This window comes from Zeus faber (genome assembly GCF_960531495.2).
Source record: "Zeus faber genome assembly, chromosome: 9".
Taxonomy (NCBI): Eukaryota; Metazoa; Chordata; class Actinopteri; order Zeiformes; family Zeidae; genus Zeus; species Zeus faber.
Window position 1 is genome coordinate 26296675 of NC_137197.1, and position 17209 is coordinate 26313883.

The 17209-nt window shown below is 49.4% G+C and overlaps 2 protein-coding genes across 5 annotated transcripts; one reads left to right on the forward strand and one right to left on the reverse strand.

The window, feature by feature from the left end:
- Positions 1 to 109: 109 nt before the first annotated feature.
- On the reverse strand, positions 110 to 5993 carry ftr86 (finTRIM family, member 86). Of its 2 annotated transcripts, XM_080006978.1 has the most exons (11): positions 5530 to 5993; positions 3827 to 4667; positions 3365 to 3460; positions 2592 to 2825; positions 1854 to 2013; positions 1663 to 1758; positions 1504 to 1548; positions 1339 to 1383; positions 1141 to 1200; positions 833 to 1035; positions 110 to 668 (listed from the first exon to the last, which is right to left on the reverse strand). In XM_080006978.1, exons 2-11 carry the CDS (start codon positions 4355 to 4357, stop codon positions 333 to 335), a joined length of 1806 nt encoding a protein of 601 aa, XP_079863104.1. In that variant the 5' UTR covers positions 4358 to 4667; positions 5530 to 5993; the 3' UTR covers positions 110 to 332. The 2 variants fall into 2 exon arrangements, with proteins under 2 accessions (XP_079863104.1, XP_079863105.1); XM_080006979.1 differs by lacking the exon at positions 5530 to 5993 and having other exon boundaries at positions 3827 to 4945.
- On the forward strand, positions 5062 to 16918 carry nudt8 (nudix hydrolase 8). Of its 3 annotated transcripts, none has more exons than XM_080006981.1 (5): positions 5062 to 5074; positions 6743 to 7599; positions 8624 to 8756; positions 16542 to 16619; positions 16692 to 16918. In XM_080006981.1, exons 2-5 carry the CDS (start codon positions 6788 to 6790, stop codon positions 16875 to 16877), a joined length of 1209 nt encoding a protein of 402 aa, XP_079863107.1. In that variant the 5' UTR covers positions 5062 to 5074; positions 6743 to 6787; the 3' UTR covers positions 16878 to 16918. The 3 variants fall into 3 exon arrangements, with proteins under 3 accessions (XP_079863107.1, XP_079863108.1, XP_079863106.1); XM_080006982.1 differs by lacking the exon at positions 5062 to 5074 and adding an exon at positions 5304 to 5388 and having other exon boundaries at positions 6802 to 7599; XM_080006980.1 differs by lacking the exon at positions 5062 to 5074 and adding an exon at positions 6524 to 6575 and having other exon boundaries at positions 6802 to 7599.
- The last annotated feature ends 291 nt before the right edge of the window (positions 16919 to 17209 follow it).

The window sequence follows — 17209 nt, forward strand, 5'->3', positions numbered from 1 at the left end:
GGAAAGAGTCTAGAATAGTGCATTGTAGGAACTCTAAGTAACTCAACCACATGGCAACAACAACAATAATCATTTCTAAAAAAGCCGACAAGGTACTTTCTTTCTTTGATTTACCTTTAATATAGAAAAAAAATACAATAACCAAATTATCATTAAATATACAATTACAAATTCCTGTAGTATGACACAGCAAACGTGGCTAATGTACTATATATAAACAGATATCCACGCACCTTTACGACAAAACAAACAGACACAAAGACATACTGTACATACAAAGGCTTTGTTATCAGTATAGACGAGGACCTGAGGGGCCTCCGCCCGTCTCAAAGTCAGCCCAGTTGGCACACTGCCACTGTGGAGCCCACCCCTGACCAGAACCTGAAACCCGGGTAAAGGGCTCCAGTGAAATGGGTCTGCTGCCAGTGGATGAGGTGCGCCTGGCCGCCAGAGATCCTGTAGAAGGCGAGCGATCCGGAGTACTGGTCCACGTAGACTCCGATGCGCCGGGCTTTGGGGGAGCCCAGCAGCGTCTCCTGGGCCCGGTGCCAGTAGGAGAACCCTGTTCCCGACCAGTACAAGCTCCAGGACGAGGCGTTGTGGCCCAGGCGGCTCAGGTCATCGGAACCCTTGCGTTCCATCTCTTTGTAGGCTACGCCGATGGTAATCTGCATTGGAGAAGGAGCACGGACGCTCGGTCAGAAGGCTGTGGATTGACACGCTGACACAGTCCTCCCTCAGGTCACACAAACCGCATATCGTAGTACACGTATGATGACATTTTTAAAACCAAATGCGTCCAATGCATCTTAGCCCCATCTTCAGTGCCCACCTTCTGTCCCGTCCACTCCACCTCCCAGTAGTAGGGGCACTTGGCCAGTGGCTCTTTGCCCAGGACCTGTCTCCAGAAGGTGAAACGCTCGGGATGGTCCACCGGGTTCAGGTTCTCCGCTCGCAGGGTGGCCCGACGGCCTCCCTCGGTGAGCAGGATGTGCCGGAACGCGGTGTTGGGGTCCATGGTGGGCTCGAAGTGGTCTGGGGGATGAGGGGGAAGATAAAACAAATGATAAAACGCTTGAATGACCCTCGTCCAGACAGGGTCCTGGCTTTGAGTGGAGTTGGGGAACGTGGTAGACTCACGTGTCAGCAGCTCCTCTCTACTCTGACATACCACACCATCTGCTGCAGTCAAGGGAGATGCTAGAAATGTGAAAAAAAATAAAAAATAAAAAATGTACAGTAAATTGCATGATATATATTGAAGATATATTGGCAATAAACTTGTTATTGTCCGCAAAGCACTTTTATTTTTAATTTTTTTAATGCAGCAGTATGTACCTTGAGGTCGAGGAGGGGGCAGGGGTGGAGGAGTTGGAGCACAAGCTTCATACAAAGATAGAGGGAGTGGATTATGTAAGAAAAAACATTTTGATATATATTAAAAAAAAAATAATTAATTTGACATAACTTCTTCCCACTTAACATGAATCCTAATCCCTGTACCTTGTGGGCGACTTGGGAGTGGTGGAGGTGGAGGGGTGGGTGAGGCTTCATTGAAAAGCAGAGGAAAAATTAAAATTAAAAATTACAAAAATTAAAAAATGCCAGCACTTGGTTTCATATCAACTTCGGTCGCAAGTCGACTGGGTATTTGCGACTCACCTGTGTTTTGCGCGGTGACATTGACCCCGTCACCCCTTCCCACGGGGCCAGCTGCGGCCTCGCCGCCGTCCGTCAGTGCCACGGGAACAGGATTCACTGAGGGCGGGAGGGAAAAGTGTGAGCAACTCAATCGTTCCAGGACAGCCTCGCTGGGCAAGTCACGACCTCACCCCTTCCCGTCCGGTACTGACCCACTCTGAACATCTTGGCAAGGCTGTCTTTGCAGAGGTCCTGTATCGAGTCTTGAAGCTCCGTCAGGGCCGAGCGGATTCCGGCCGCGACCTGCACTTCCTGACCAAGGCCTGACTCTTCTCTTTCCCGGTTGCCCAAAGGCTCCATGGTTAGGAAGTTCTAAGGAAAAAATAAATAGTTAATAAATAGGATGAATAACCTGGCTTTTATACGTGAGAAGTGCATATTAAACTCTTGCAATACATGATGAAAATGCAGTGGCAGTGGGACGGTTTACACAACGGGAAAAATTGTAGTAGTCGTTTAAAGAAGCTTGCACCTAACGCATAGTCACCATGTACCCTTAAAGGGGTAGAAAATATAAAACAAAGGGTCAGTATGCAAACAGGTCTCATCAAAGTTGGCTGTTCATTTAAAAAAACAATAGCTCATGGGATAAAGGACGTCCTGCTGCAGCAGTTAGTGCCACAATATAGGATGTTAAATGTAGAACCTAAATCTGGAACTCGCTGTATAAAAAAGGTCCAGCAAGGCAGACGGCACCTGCACGTGATACAGCTGACAAATTATTACGATTAACAGCACTTATCTTGCAGGACAATTTAACAATTTTGCTTTAGTTTTGTTATCCTCTTTTACAACTGGCCGTGCTCCTAGCCAATCGCATCATCATGAGTCATCAGAAAACATACCAAGTTCTGTGACGACATTGGTGCGTGACAAATTATTTCCTGTACCTTCAAGAAACAGACGTTGTCCTGCATTTCTGCCAGCTTGTCCATCTCGTGACTTTTCCAGCGAAGCTGCGCCACTTCCTGCTCCAGCCTGTGGATGTGGCCCTCGGCCCGGCTGCCCAGGGAGGCCTCGTGGGCACAGAGGAGCTCCCTGACGTCGGTTCCCAGGAGCTCTGTGCTCTTCGCAATTTCCAAGAAAAGATCCACGCTCTCCTTCTGCAGAGCCTGCACCGAGGCCTGGCGAGGTAAGGAGTGTAGCAGCGAGGAGTAGAGGATAGAGGAAAAAAAAAAAACAGAGAAACAATTAATAAACAAGTCATTTAGAACAAGGGTGTCTGGATGGTTGAGAAAGGCTTTAATATTTCAGTGCTGAAATGGTTAAAAAAAAAAAAAAAAAAAAGTACTGAGGTGTCTGGGAATGAGTAGCGTCCCAAGACAGTGCCCATTGTCTCAAATAATAATTATTAACAGACGATGCCAGGGGTCTCAAGAGAGAGACAGAGCCCATTGTCAGGGGTCCCGGTGATAAGGGAGGTGAAAACGTGAACGGTGACCTATGTAGGGGAATCAGATGGTCAACATTGTATCTGGCTTAGCATAAAAGCACCTGTCTGAGTGTCATTCGACAGAGAATCCATCCGGCTCGGTTCTCTCCTGGGCATTCTAGGCAAGTCCAGTCTGATGCTGTACTTTTGTAATAAATCTATTATTTTACTCAAGTCAGCGTCAGCGGTCTCTCCTTCTTCATCAACACATCAAATTCACAACTACAGTACCTTGTAATCACTGGCAGCTCGTGGGAAGTCCTGTAGCTCCTTCTCAGTCTCCTGTATTTTTTTTCGTACATCTGCCTGCATCTGAAGTAACTCCACCTATAGACACAACCATTTAACCTAATGTCAGCAAAAACAAAGTACCCCTCTGTAACAGAAACTAAAAAAAACCCTTTGAAATAAGATGTAAACCTGGTGGATCACACACACACACACACACACACACACACACACACACACACACACACACACACACACACACACACACACACACACACACACACACACACACACACACACACACACACACACACACACTTTAAGTTAAGCCTTAAAACATCAGTGCCAATACAATAATATAATATTCCCCCTTCAACCAACACACGGGTTCAATAAAATTAAAGCAGCGAACCCAACTATTACAGTTCCATTTAGGGAGGATTATCTCGCACAGTATCTATATACCTGTCTCTCTCGCCTCTCATCCTGCGGTCTGAGCACACGGTGTCCCCTGTGTCCGTGTCGACCGCACTCCTCACACACACACTCCTTGTCATCGTGGCAGAAGAGGTCCAGGGGCCGCCGGTGCCGAGGGCAGAGCCTGGCCTCCACCGTAGGCAGCTGAGGGTACAGGCTCCCCAGGCGCTGAGGGCCTCCCGCCGCCGTCTCCCCGTTATGCGGCAGGACATCTAGGTAAATGGGGAAGGACGGCGGGGCGGAGGAACGGGGCGGGAAGGAGTCCCGCTGGACGCCGGTGGCTCGGAGCTTCTCCATGGCCTCCGCGAGGACCGTGCTCCGCGCCACCGAGGGCCGGGGGCTGAAGACCCGCCGACACTGAGGGCAGCTGTAGAGGCCCTCGGTGTCCCCCCGGTCCCAGTGGCTCTCGATACAACGCAGGCAGTACGAGTGGCCGCAGGGCAAAGTGGCCGGGTCCGTCATGTCGTCCAGGCAGACGGAGCAGACAAAGGTCTCCTCTTCGGGCCAGGCAGAGGCCATGCTGCCGAGGCTGAACGCTCAGAGGACGACTCGATCTCCTGGAGGTCGAGGGAAAGTGCGAGGTCGCCTTGTTGCGAGGACGATATCAACACGGAACGTCAGTCCCGAGACAGTAGGTCAGCGGCATTAAGAGCAAAACCGGTACTACCTCACATACGTCCCATCCTAAAAACAAGGTGTGAGTGGCCGGGGCTCAAGGTGGAGCTGGAAAAACAGGTCGGACCAGTAGTTTCTTAGTGATGTCACGGGGCCCACATCAGCTATGTCAAAATGTTGCACCCTCAAGATTGTGGAAATGACGTTTGAGCTCCTGGTGAAAAAACAACCAAAAAAAAGAAACAACAACCTTACATACAGTACAACAACAACAAATAAATGAACACACCCACTAACTCCAATACTGTGATGCCTTCTACATTATGGAAACCACCATTGACGTGAGGAATCTGTAGAGGACACACTGGTTTTTCAACTTGACAAACAATGGAGGGCATTTCCCCAAAGATTCCACAGAGGAAATGTTATTCGTCTCAATTAAACGTCGAGACCGTTTGAAAACTGGAAAGACTACTCCACCAATAAACAAGGGGGTGAGGTCCTGTGGAACTGGGCTCCTGTGCGTCTACGCCATATTGATATCGCCGCACGCCGGGGAGGGAGGGAGAGTCAGCCACCCACCCACCCACCCACCCATGTTCGGCTCCAGAAACGTTCAAGGTGAGTGTAAAATACACGTACCAACCCAACCCCCAAAACTAAATTCTGAGCCTACATGTTTAAACCCGACGGGAGCGGACATGTAGTCCCTGCTTTTCGCGGTCCCCGTGACGTTCTGCATGGCCGCTGTGCTAGTTATGTAGCACGGCGTGCTAACTACCGCAGCGTCGCTGTCAACGGGAGAAAGTTCACGAAAATGAAAGTCAAACACTAAGCCGTTAAACAACCGCCGAGGCGAAGAGAAGGCGGAACATTTTCTCACGAAATGACACCGGTTCGTTTCATGTAGATGGCGTCGACCGAGGAATGCGCCGGTAAGTCCCGCTACGTTACGGTAGCCGCGCTAGCTAGCAGAGCCACGGTTTGTAAAGTTTGGAGCCTACACCAAGTGTTGACACGCCGACGCTATTCTTTTGACCTTTATTTTCTTCCACTTAATTTGACAGTTATTTCACCGGCTGAATTTGAACGGCCACGCCTCGGCGGCTGCATTTCGCCCGACCCCCGTCTTTCCCTTCCACATTTCTTCCTCTCGCTTAACTTCAACGGCTGGATTTGGCTTGGACGTTGAGGAAGCAGCGATCGGAACCGTTTAAGAAATGGAATTAATTAAAGTGCAACTTTTGGAACCGGGACGCAGCCCAGTCTGCTGCTGGTGTGCGCCTGGGCGTTATAAAGGACGTTTGAGAAATGAAATTGGATTCTAATTAGTACTTGCTGCTGTTATTGTGATTGGTTTGTAGTACTTTTTGGAATGATTTGTTGACATGTCAAAGGAAACAGAAATGGATGTTGAGTTTAAAGTGGTAATCCATAGGATGTATGTATTTATATGTAAGATATGACATTTCACTGCATATGTGTATGCTCGTATGTATGTGATAAATAAACATCTGAAGAAGATTCTTTTGTACATGAAAATCCCATATTTGATATTTATACCATATCTATTTAGCTTCCACTTGATAAGAAATAGCCATTAAATGTATCGTGTTGTGCACGCGCCCCTCTATATGTTGTGTCCGTTGTTGGTGGCGGCATCCGCCACAGTGAATTTGATAAAAGCAGCATAGCCAGTGGAGGTCAATGAACTGTCAGTCTGGATGAACGTTCACATTAAAAGAACTGTAGGAGTGGGTGGAGAAGAGTGTCCGGAGTGATCTGTGACAGAAGGCTTCCACCAAGCGTGCAGGGGAAGGTTGAGGGTTGAGTTGAGGATGTTGAGATTTTCATTGGGAGTGACAAGGACGGACAGGATTAAGAATGAGTACATTGGAGGGACAGCTCAGGTTGGACAGTTTGGTGGAAAAGTGAGAGAGGCCAGATTGAGATGGTTTGGACACGTGTGTAGGAGAGATGAGAGTGACATTGGGAGAAGGATGCTGAGGATGGAGCTGCCAGGCAAGAGGAAAAGAGGAAGGCCAAAGAGCAGGGTTATGGATGTGGGGAGGGAGGACATGCAGGCAGTTGGTGTAAGGGAGAAAGATGCGCAGAACAGAAGGTATTGGAGGCAGATGATGATGGGGGGGGGGGGCAGTATAATCAACCAGATATGATTTTATGGATTGCTACTTGCCGTAGGCCGATTGAATGGATGCATGCCCTATAAAAATAATAATTCCCACACCACCACTAAAAGTTTTGATTCAAAATTTTGTTCCGTTCTAGCTCTTCTGCAATCAAAACATTTATGGTACATAAGCTTCCATCTGCATGTCGTCCTCCAGGATGTTCAGGGGTTCTCGGATGTTGTCCTGCACTATCAGGCCCTTCCTGCTCCGGGTCAGAGACCCCCACCCCAATGCTGTGCCTGGGCACACCTGCACGAGAGCCCAGAAGACTCTCCAGTTCTCCCAGAATTGGAGAGGGATCAATAGCAACGGAGGACGTCGTGAAGACTTCCTGTCGTTCCTCAAAGCGACAGTGACCTCTTTTTTACCTCTCTCACTGGACTGTAAGCGTTACCCCCCGCAAGCTGCTGCACTGCCAAACCTCCTCGCCAAAGCAACTCTTCCCCCAGACCCCCAGCTGCCTCAGGACTCCACCCAATCCAAACTTGCATTTCAGCCTCAGCAGTGCGGCTCCATAAGCAATGCAGCACACACCCCCAAACACACAAACACTTACTATGACTGTTCACACAACGCTGAATGCCTTCAACCGCAGAGGAGGCCCTCGGCGTGTTGGTCGTCTCTTTTGCACCTCGTCCAGTTTGGTGGACGTCCCACCCGCCGCCTCTCCACGCCCCAGACCCGAGCCCTCCATCAGGCAGCCGCCCGCGAGGCGCCCGCCCTGAGAGGCTGCCTGTCTCCGGAGAACGAGCAGAGGTGTCGCTGCAGCCTGGGGCCCAACCTGAGGCTCTACGAGGGGGACAAGCTGGGGAGGCTGGTCGGCAAGGCCAAGGGAAATAGCCAGGGGAGGTGGGCGTCCGTCCTGGTGTCCCTCTGCACCGTGGAGGGGGAGCCGGCGGTCCTCTTCACCCTGCGCTCCAGCATGCTGAAGGGACGACACAAAGGAGATGTCAGGTCAGTGTAGACTCGAGCACGTACTACCACCAGTGCTGGGCGATAAAACGATAGCAATAATTATCACAATATATTTTTCCTCGATGTCGACATAAAATAAGCTTGATAATTCCACCAATTTGTTCATCTATAGAAGTGTTTGGCTTTTCCTTGCAATTTGCCTATCGATTTGGACGATCTACTGTAAAGCTGACCTTTCAACTTTAGACCTTTCAATCTATTACATTTGTCGATTATAGAATGAGACCCAAGCCCCCCACCCCTGCGTAGGTTGCACTTGTAAATACACTGGCAATGGAGATAGAGCAGCAGCATCCAAAATTAGCAACTTGGAGGAGAAGGAGAAATGCAATACTGTATCTTTTTGATGATATCTGATATCTTAAGCATCGTTGACAAGAGGGCCACATACATTGATAGTGTGCTGTTTTTTGGGATATATAAGTTCCAACCCAAAGCAGACGGTAAATAAGGGGCAACACCACAAACTTTTTTCTTTATTTTGATTTTGGCCACCTTGCCATATTCATTTTGTTTTTGATTTTATCTAAATTTATTTCAGTGAAATGTTAATCATGAGTGCTGTGCAGTGTTCATTATATGAACATCATGTTTAACATTTTATCTTTGCCCCTATTTTTAATTGATATTTATTTTGTTAAAGAGGGTGATAACGCTGCTGAGTTTTGTTGGGATGTTTTTATTTACAATGTCGATTTTTGTTTTAAGACTAGTGTTTATATCTTACAATTTAATTCCACTAGTTAATGTGGTTTTTTTTCTCAACTGTCTTTATAAAAAAACATTAAGCATTTAACAGAAATTGTGATTTTTATTTTTTTTTGTTTTTATATATTGTCATAAATGTAATTATCGAAATGTTTTGCCATATCATCCAGCACTACCTAGCACTCCTCTTTTGGAGAAAATGGTCAGTTTTGTGTTGGTGTTTGTGCGCATGTTGAATTTTTGTACCGACCAAATGCTGTCAAAGTCAAAAAATAATAATTCCTCTTGTGCGTAGCTTTCCAGGTGGGAAGTGTGATCCCTCGGACACGGGCGTGGTGGCCACGGCACTGAGAGAGGCCGGGGAGGAGCTGGGCATCACAGTGACGCAGGAGAACGTCTGGGGCGTTATGAAGCCTCTCAGAGACGGGGTGAGTGGGGGGGGGGGGGGGGGGTCTTTCCAATTATAGGTCTCCCCTGACAACCAGACATTTCATTTCTTAATTTCCCCAAGAGGCTTTCAATGTGCTACAGCATTTAGGCCGGTAGGTTTGCTCGAGACATTGACACAAATGCACTGTCTACATTTTTAAAACTTGGCAGCTGTTTGAACAGTTTCCAGGCGTGGTCAGTTTTATTCTTGTTATGGTGGTTGAAGACATAAATTTTATACAGTGTTTCCCATACATTGATTTATTTGTGGCAGCCTGCCAAAATATCAACATGACCACCACATATTGATATCTTTTTTTTTTTTTTACTATTTAAAATGGGTAAGACCGTATTCCATTGTAGGTCTGCACGCAGCGCGTTGGTTCGCTCACTCTCTCTCACACACTCACAGACAACGGAGCTATCTGTGATTAGCCCCTCATCTCTGTTCACACTCTGAATAAAAACATGATCATGCGTGAGATGGGGAGTGGGTTCCGAAACCTGTCACCACTGTGGCACTGGTTCCTATACGATCGGTGTCTACTGGACCGAATCACAACGCAGATTTCGGTGCCTCATTTCGGTGCCATGCCCGAGCTGCCAATTGAAGTATCCACCTTCCGGTGCTCCAGAACCGCCACATGCACCATCATGAAACATCGTCATTTGGAGCGCGCCGTTCCAAACGATGCAACGATAAAAGATTATTTTATTTATTTATTTTAGATGCATTTTATTTTACTCAATTTAAGGCAGTGTGCATAGCAGGGACACTCTGTCACTCTCCACGTAAAATGTTGACAACAACCTAAGGCAAAAAAAGGACGCTTCATTTAAAGTCAACATGTCTTTCCACACAATTTATAAAAAAAAAACACCTACGTTAAAAAGCAAAACAGCGCCCGACCGCGCCGTGGACTCGAACCGACCCTCGACCTCAGGAGATATAGCAGGCTGTCCTTAGTGCGCCCCAACCAAGTCGCATCGCTCTAGGCGGCGACCAACCCACATACACTCTGCGCCTAAAAATGAAAAACAATAGAAATTGTGTTTTTTATTGGAGATTTATTTATTTAATTGATTTTAGTTTATTTCCAACGTTAATTGTTCCGCTCTCAGGTGGGGAGTGTCCCGCCCTCCTAGTCTGTGCTGTGACATCATATCATTATGATGGTAGTTTGACATCGGGACACAGGCATATAAGATGGCCAGACAGAAACACACACACAGTCAATCTGATCAGGTCTCAGACTAACATCTCTTTCGATCAGCCTCGTCATTGCCCTTAAGAAAGCACAATCTGAGTTTATTCATGCTGTTCGTGTACACATACAGTGTAGGAGCTATGACAACATATTAACAGGTTATTCACATCTGCATAGGGACTGATCTTTAATCTGCATATTTCTGTACTGTTCCACAGTTTTACACCGCTTCTATTAAAGATATCAAATGTGAGATCCTGTCTCCGGGTACTTATTAGGAGAGTGTTAAGCTCGCTGTATAGCAACAAACGTCTGCACGTGGTGAGGGCAGAAGAGTAATAAGAATGACTTCACCTCATCTCCTGGCCTCAGAACTTCAAAGCCCCTGGGAACTCCCAGGCCCCTGGGAACTCTGAGGCTCCACGGGACTCCCGGGCCCAAGTGGACAACCTGGCTTGGCGGAAAGGGCAGAAGGCCCGGACAGCAGTGGCAGTAAAACTTGACTGCGGAAAGTGGCTCGGAAAGTCATCCAGTAAGTCCTTCAAGTCAGCCAGCAGGTCCATCAAGTCCAGAGGGTTCAACGTCAGTGTGATTGCAGCAGCCCGCGCAAGAGCAGCATTTGCACGTACGGAGGCGAAGCGTCAAATGGATACGGAATTACAAAAGGCAGATTATCTGTCCAATAAGGGGCCTTTGTGGAGTGCATGTTCTCCCCGTGCTCACATGGGGTTTCCTCCATCTAACATCACTAAGGTCCCCCACCAAAAACATGCACACATCATCGTCTGACCACCGATGGACATTTGGAACCAGGTCCGCGGGTGAAGGAGGAAGGCTCCTGGAGGAAGGACAAGCCAGGATGGGTCAAATGCAGAAGCAACATTTCACCGGCCACCATCCAAAGCATGTGTGTGTGTATGCATGTGTTGTAGTGTGCCGTGTCGTGTGATCAGTAAAAGGTTCTTCTAATTCTATTTATTGACGCGGAGAAGGCACGCGTCGATGTGAGAGGTTCGCGGAGAGAGCACGCTTTGAGGCTGCAGAACAGGCGGATGCTGCACGCATTGAGGCCACCCTAAGGGCCCTTAAGAAGGAAGCAGAAGCAGAGGCTGCGATAGCAGAAGTAGAAGCTCTCGGAGCCCTTAAAGAGTAAAGGGAGGTGGGGGCCTCATCTTCTTAATCATCCAGGACACTCGGACGCCTCCTCATATCGGCGTGGGGAGCGATGCAGCACACTAGGGAGTATGTCAACACTCATGTCAACACTCATTTCGGGAACCAACGCGGCAATGCTCCCAGCGCTGATTAGACCACGATCACCCCCTACCAGCTACCCGATCTCAGCAGTATAAATAAAGGCCCTCAAGATGCAGGCCTCCTTTTGCCATCTCCTGGTGCCTGGCAGCATGGAAGATCCCAGGATGAATGCCTCCGCTTGACATCTCCTAGAGCCGGGCAGTACGTAGGCCGCCAGGACGTGGGCTTGGTTGCAATACCGCCCAAGCTCAGCAGTAAGGAGGCCCCAAGAACGGGGGCCCGGCTGTACCACCACCTGGAGCTTGGCAGTGTGAAGGCCCCCAAAGTGCGAGCCTCATCGCACCAACCTTCAGTGCCCCTCACCACGGAGGACCACCTGACTATGGCAACGACCCCCCTGGCCACGTCACACCCGTTGTCCAATGCACAGAGTCTGGCAGCGATCATCACATAGCAACTCTTCATGCCAGTCTCTGGACCGGCCACCACATAGCAGCTCTTCATGCTGGTCTCCCCTGACCTGGGCAGCAGAGTTTTCTGCCCTCACCACGTGCAGACGCACGTGGCTATCAAGCGAGCTAAACACTCTCCAAATAAGTACCCGGAGACACTTTTGGTATCTTTAATAGAAGCTAGTAAAACTGTGGAACAGTACAGAAATATGCAGATTAAGGACCAGTCTTTATGCAGATATAAATAACCTTAATTATTAAGTTAATATGTTGCATAGCTCCTACATTGTATGCATACACGAATAACATGATTGAACTCACAGATTGTGCTTTCTCAAGGGCAATGACTTATATGCCTGTGTCCCGTTGTCTACCATCACAATGCTATGATGTTACAGCACAAACTGGTGAGAATGACACTTCCTGCCTGGGAGCGGAACACTCCCCGGCTAGCATCTATAAGATGTCAAACCACCAGGATTCTTGACCTTGGGGAGTCGTGCTTCACAGTCCTCTGCCTTGGAGTCGCTGGGCAGAAGGTTGGGTGCTCTTGGTGGTCTAGGTCCGTGGAAACAGATGTCAAAGGCCTGGCATTGACCATCACTCTGACCTCTGCCATGGATGTTGTTTGAGGAGCATGGCGCCGGCGAACTGCTGGTCCGTTCTCTCTGGGTGGATTTTCAGGGTCTCCTCACCTCTGCGGTGGGACGCCTTGAGAGCCCCATGCTTTCACCACCATCGGTCACAGATGGTGAGCTGAAGATCTGATGGTAGATGGAGCGTACGCACGTCAGGAGAAGGTGGCGGAACACAATGCCCAGCATTGTGTCCTGCAATGCCCTCTCTTGAGCACTACTACAAGGGCTCCTGGACCGTCCCTGCCGAGGCCCATGCCCTCATACAACCCCTTCACATGGGTTGTGATGGGATTTTAGGCACAGCGGACGGACACTCCACGCCTCAAGGAGATGCTGGCTCGCCATTTCCTCCCGACCTCAGTGGGATCTTGGATTTCCAAGAAACCGCTCTTGCCGTAGGCGAGGGACCATTTCAACGCCCTGGCAACCCAGTCTGCGGTGGCTACATCGAATATGGCGATGCTTGTGGCATCCATCTCCCACCTCACCACCGGCAGAGAAGGCAGTTTCCAAGGCATCTGCCGCAATTCTCAACCTCTCCCCGGCAGCGTGCGCCGGCTGTGTTGTGCCATTGTCGGTGGTTACCCAGAGACATCTCTGGCTGACCCTGCCCGCCATGCGTGGGTCTGAAAAGGCAGCGTTGATTAACGCACCCAATTCAGACAACGGACTGTTCGGTGACACTCTCAGTGAGACTACCGAGTGTCTGAGGAGGAGGGAGGAGGACAGGAGGCAGCTCTCCCTGCACCTGCTGCTGGCAGGGAAGGGCTCGGCTCCTCGTCCCCGCACAACAACAGCCGCCGGAGTGTCCACCACCCGTCTGCGTCCTGCAGCAGTGATGCACCGCGGAGCCCCTTTGCAGCACCGCCACCGCCTGCAGCACAGAGAGCCTCTCCACCCGTGTGCACGTGGTCCACACCGCCCCAGGGAGCCCTCAAGAGGAGGTACAAATGACTGTGTGGCAGGGGGAAGCGCCGGTCTCCACCACCCACCAACTAGTTTGGTTGAAATGCAGCAAATCACCTCGGTGATGATTCCTCCCTCTCTGAATGAGAGGGAGAGTGTTAATAAACCACTGTTTATTTCTCTGGTGGTCTCACGTTCACCGCACCCTGGGCATTCAACAGAGTGAGCGGCTCCAGACTCTTCCACATACACGGTGAACTCTGAGCCCTCCTCGGTTTCACGCTTGAATTATTAGCGTATATTAAAGCAAGCTGCCGCATGTTCCTTCCCATATAAAAGGAGCGGCAAAGCCTTAGTTAATGATGGGAATAAAGGTTAATCGCCTTCCACTCCACCCCTGCGACAAACCCGCACTGGGTGTGCGCGGCATGAGGTTTATTGAGCAGCTCTAGCCCTGCCTGCTGCGAAGCGGGACCTTCAGCCCTCTATCGCACGAGAAGGCGGTAGAACTGGGGGCTGTTCGCGCACGTTACCCCACCGCTTGGTACAGGCCGTGTCCAAGCGGGACCCCCTTAGCTGCGCGGGGGAAGCCCCCCTTTGTGGGACAGGCTGCTGCTCAACCGGCGGTACATATGGAGAGAGCTCTGGGAGGGCTTGGAGGGCGTTCTCCAGATGGCTGCTCGAGCGCTATGCCAGGTGGCAGCTTCTCTGTGTGCTGTCCTGATGTATGGACGGGACACTGCAAGGGGGTTATGCCCTACAATTCCGCCGGATCCCACCGCCCTTATGTGGGGGTGGTGTGGACAGTGCAGATGTCACCAGAGAAGGCTGCAGCTCTGAACACAGAGATCAGCTCTTCTCAGCAAGGGAGCCGTGACGGTGGTGCCCACGGAACTTCGGAATAGATGGTTTTATCCAAATTACTTCCTGGTCCCAAATGGTATGGGAGGTGTGCATTCAATCTTTGATCTTTGCACACTGAATCGCCACATAGCGACTCTACCACTTCGCATGCTCACCGTGAAGGTGTTGCTGCAGGCGTTTCGCTTGGGCAATTTTCGTGCAAACAGTGAAAGGACGCCTACTTACACGTCCCGATAGTGCCGAAACACAGGAGGTTCCTCCATTTTGCCTTTCAGGGGGTGGCCTGTGAGCTTGTACCATTCGGCTACAAGCTCGCGCTGCGGGTGTTTTCTGCTTCGTCGTATCATGTCAGGATCCTGACATATCTCAACGACCTCCTGATCCTAGCTCCCTCCATGGAGTTAGCAGTTGCACAGCCCAGACTCGTGCTCGCTCACCTCATGGATCTGCGGTTTGCGATAAACTGGGAGAAGAGCACTCCCATACCCAGCCAGTGGGTCGTCTATCTCGGACTACAGTTGGACACCGTGCAAATGAGGGCCCGACTGTCCGAACCATGGAGAGCGGACATTGCATCCGCCCTCGGACGTGTTCGGGTGATCTGTCCATGCACCCACCAGTGTGGTGTTGCGTCGTAATCTGACGTTCACGTCTAAGGTTGTGACGAGTTCGGACAGATCGAGGCCTTTTTCCTCCTCACCAGAGTGTGCGGGAGGAACGGCTTCACTGTCTGTCCCGTACGTGCGTTGGCATGCTACGTGGACCGCACAGCTCGAATTTGGTTGTCATGACAACTGTGTGTGCATTAATGAAACTGGAACAGTCCATTGATTCCAGCACTTCGATGTGCACTGCACATGAGCATTTGAGCATGTGAAGATGACTGCCCACCGCTTACTGTGTGCTTGTCCCCGTCAGGTTTCAAACCCTCCAGGGTAAAATACCCTGGGATGATGGTAGAGCCGCTCTTTGGATAGAGGCTTGCTGCAGACGTCCCAGGGCTGTTCTTAGATGCTCGGTGAAGGACGAGAGCCGAACCACAGCTCCTGAGAGAGAGATTTCCAGCTGGAGAAATTCTCGAACCACGCACTGCCAACTTGGTCTAAAAGGCGCGTGACACAGGCAGTAACATCTAGGTGGAGCGCCGCATCGGTTCCAGGGTTAATAAGGTCAAAGCCTTCGTCAGGTGGTCGTGTTGGGTGCTCAGGTCTGGGGATGGTAAGGTCCGGTACGGCTGCACTCAGCTCGAGTCTGGGGATGGTAAGGTCAGGTTCCCTCTGACCTTAGGCGTAAGCCAACTTGAGGTATGCGATGGTTACAATTGCCTTGGTGGAGGCGCCACAGAAGATACTCTTTCCTCTGAGCTCTGGAGATGGGATGAATGGCGTCCCATTCGTCGCCAGCGGTAGTAAGTTCTCTCAGGTTCAACCCTAGAGGGTTGAATAGGCTGTTGTCAGTGGAAGGCACACTGCGTCATGTGAAAGGTCTTTCATTGGCTGCGGTCGTGTCGGTGTGTCCACAAAGTGGTCCTTCATCTCTGGTTCCTCGTTAAAGTCCGGCGTAGTGACATAAGGCGGTTGAGGGCCACTTGCAGAATGGAGCCCAACTGTTGGCGTAGAACCTGCCGTCCATGATGTCGAAGAAGGCTTCCTTGGCTGAGGGTGCTAGGATAAGGCCTATAAGATAGCCAGACAAAACGCAGTCAATCTGATCAGGTCTCAGACTCGGACTAACATCTCTTTCAATCGGCCTCGTCATTGCCCTTGAGAAAGCACAATCTGTGAGTTCATTCATGTTATTGGTGTATGCGGTCCCCGGTTACAGTGTTGGAGCTATGACAACGTATTAACAGGTTATTTACATCTGCATAGACTGGTCTTGCATCTGCGTATTTCTGTACTGTTCCACAATTTTACACCGCTTCCATTAAAGATACCAAAAGTGAGCTCCTGTCTTGGGGTACTTATTGGGAGTGTTTAGCTCGCTGCATATCAATGTACGTCTGCACTTGGTGAGGGCAGAAGATTAATTTAATGAAACAAAAAAATCCCTGTGCGGTGTCCTGATGCGTGCCCATGCCTTACGAAAGTCAAAACAAACTTTTAAATGACATTTTGTAGATCTAATTTGAGTGAAGATTCAGCGAAAGCATTGCATATGTATCGCCTCAAATTTGTACAGGAACAAATTTTGATGGACTGATAAGCTGAAGTAGTTTATAGACTAAATACAACACTGAACTCCACTCAAACACCATTGGCTGACGTCACTTCAGCGTTCTTACTGGCGGTGCAGATGCAACCAGAAAGAAATGCCCTTGAAGGTAGTTAGTTCTTGGGGGACCTCCCCAGTTCCTAGTTCCTAGTTCCCCACAGGGAACCCCGAGAACTGTTCGGTACGAAAACATCTATGTTCTAGTTCCACTAACCAGTGTGTGTTTCTCTGGTCTTGTACTCCAGTCAGGGATGTTGATTGCTCCTGTGCTGGCGAACCTCGGCCCCTTAGAAGAGCTGTCCTTCAAACCCAACCCAGGAGAGGTACGCCCTTTTCCTTTCCCAAATCAAATCCAAACTTGACAACAGTATTGATACCATCTGTGTTCACACCAGGTGGAAGAGATCTTCACGCTGTCACTCTCACATTTGTGTGATCCCGTGAACCGCGCCTACACGTGCTTCCGCACCGGCGAAAAGTACGGCTACACGCTGCCAGTGTTCCGCAACGGGAAGCACCGCGTGTGGGGCCTGACAGCCGTTGCCCTAACCCACACCCTCCAGCTGATTGTGTCGCCATAGCAACAGAATCAACCATAAGAATATCATGTTTAGTTAATAAATGATGTGATTCTGAATATATATATATATATATATATATATATATATATATATATATATATATATATATATATATATATATATATTTTACACTCACCTCACTCAGCAACAAAACTTTTATTTCAAATGATTTGTTTTTTTTGGATTCTGTCTTTAGCCACTGCTGATGCGCAATACTCTTGGGCAGTACTTTTGCTTCTACCTCTGTGTTTTTTTTTGTTTTTGTCTTAGGTCAGCTCCTCTTAACGCACAATACTGTATATGCCATTCCAATGCAATTCAACCCTCGTCTA

Excerpts from the sequence above, each read along its gene's own strand:
- ftr86 (XM_080006978.1), bottom strand. The coding sequence starts at position 4,357 with ATGGCCTCTGCCTGGCCCGAAGAGGAGACCTTTGTCTGCTCCGTCTGC. Across the intron at positions 2,014-2,591 it reads ACAACGTCTGTTTCTTGAAG|AACTTCCTAACCATGGAGCC; the intron begins GTACAGGAAATA and ends TTTTTTCCTTAG. Across the intron at positions 1,201-1,338 it reads GCCCCCTCCTCGACCTCAAG|CATCTCCCTTGACTGCAGCA; the intron begins GTACATACTGCT and ends TCACATTTCTAG.
- nudt8 (XM_080006980.1), top strand. The coding sequence starts at position 6,532 with ATGCAGGCAGTTGGTGTAAGGGAGAAAGATGCGCAGAACAGAAG. Across the intron at positions 6,576-6,801 it reads AAAGATGCGCAGAACAGAAG|GATGTTCAGGGGTTCTCGGA; the intron begins GTATTGGAGGCA and ends GTCGTCCTCCAG. Across the intron at positions 8,757-16,541 it reads TGAAGCCTCTCAGAGACGGG|TCAGGGATGTTGATTGCTCC; the intron begins GTGAGTGGGGGG and ends CTTGTACTCCAG.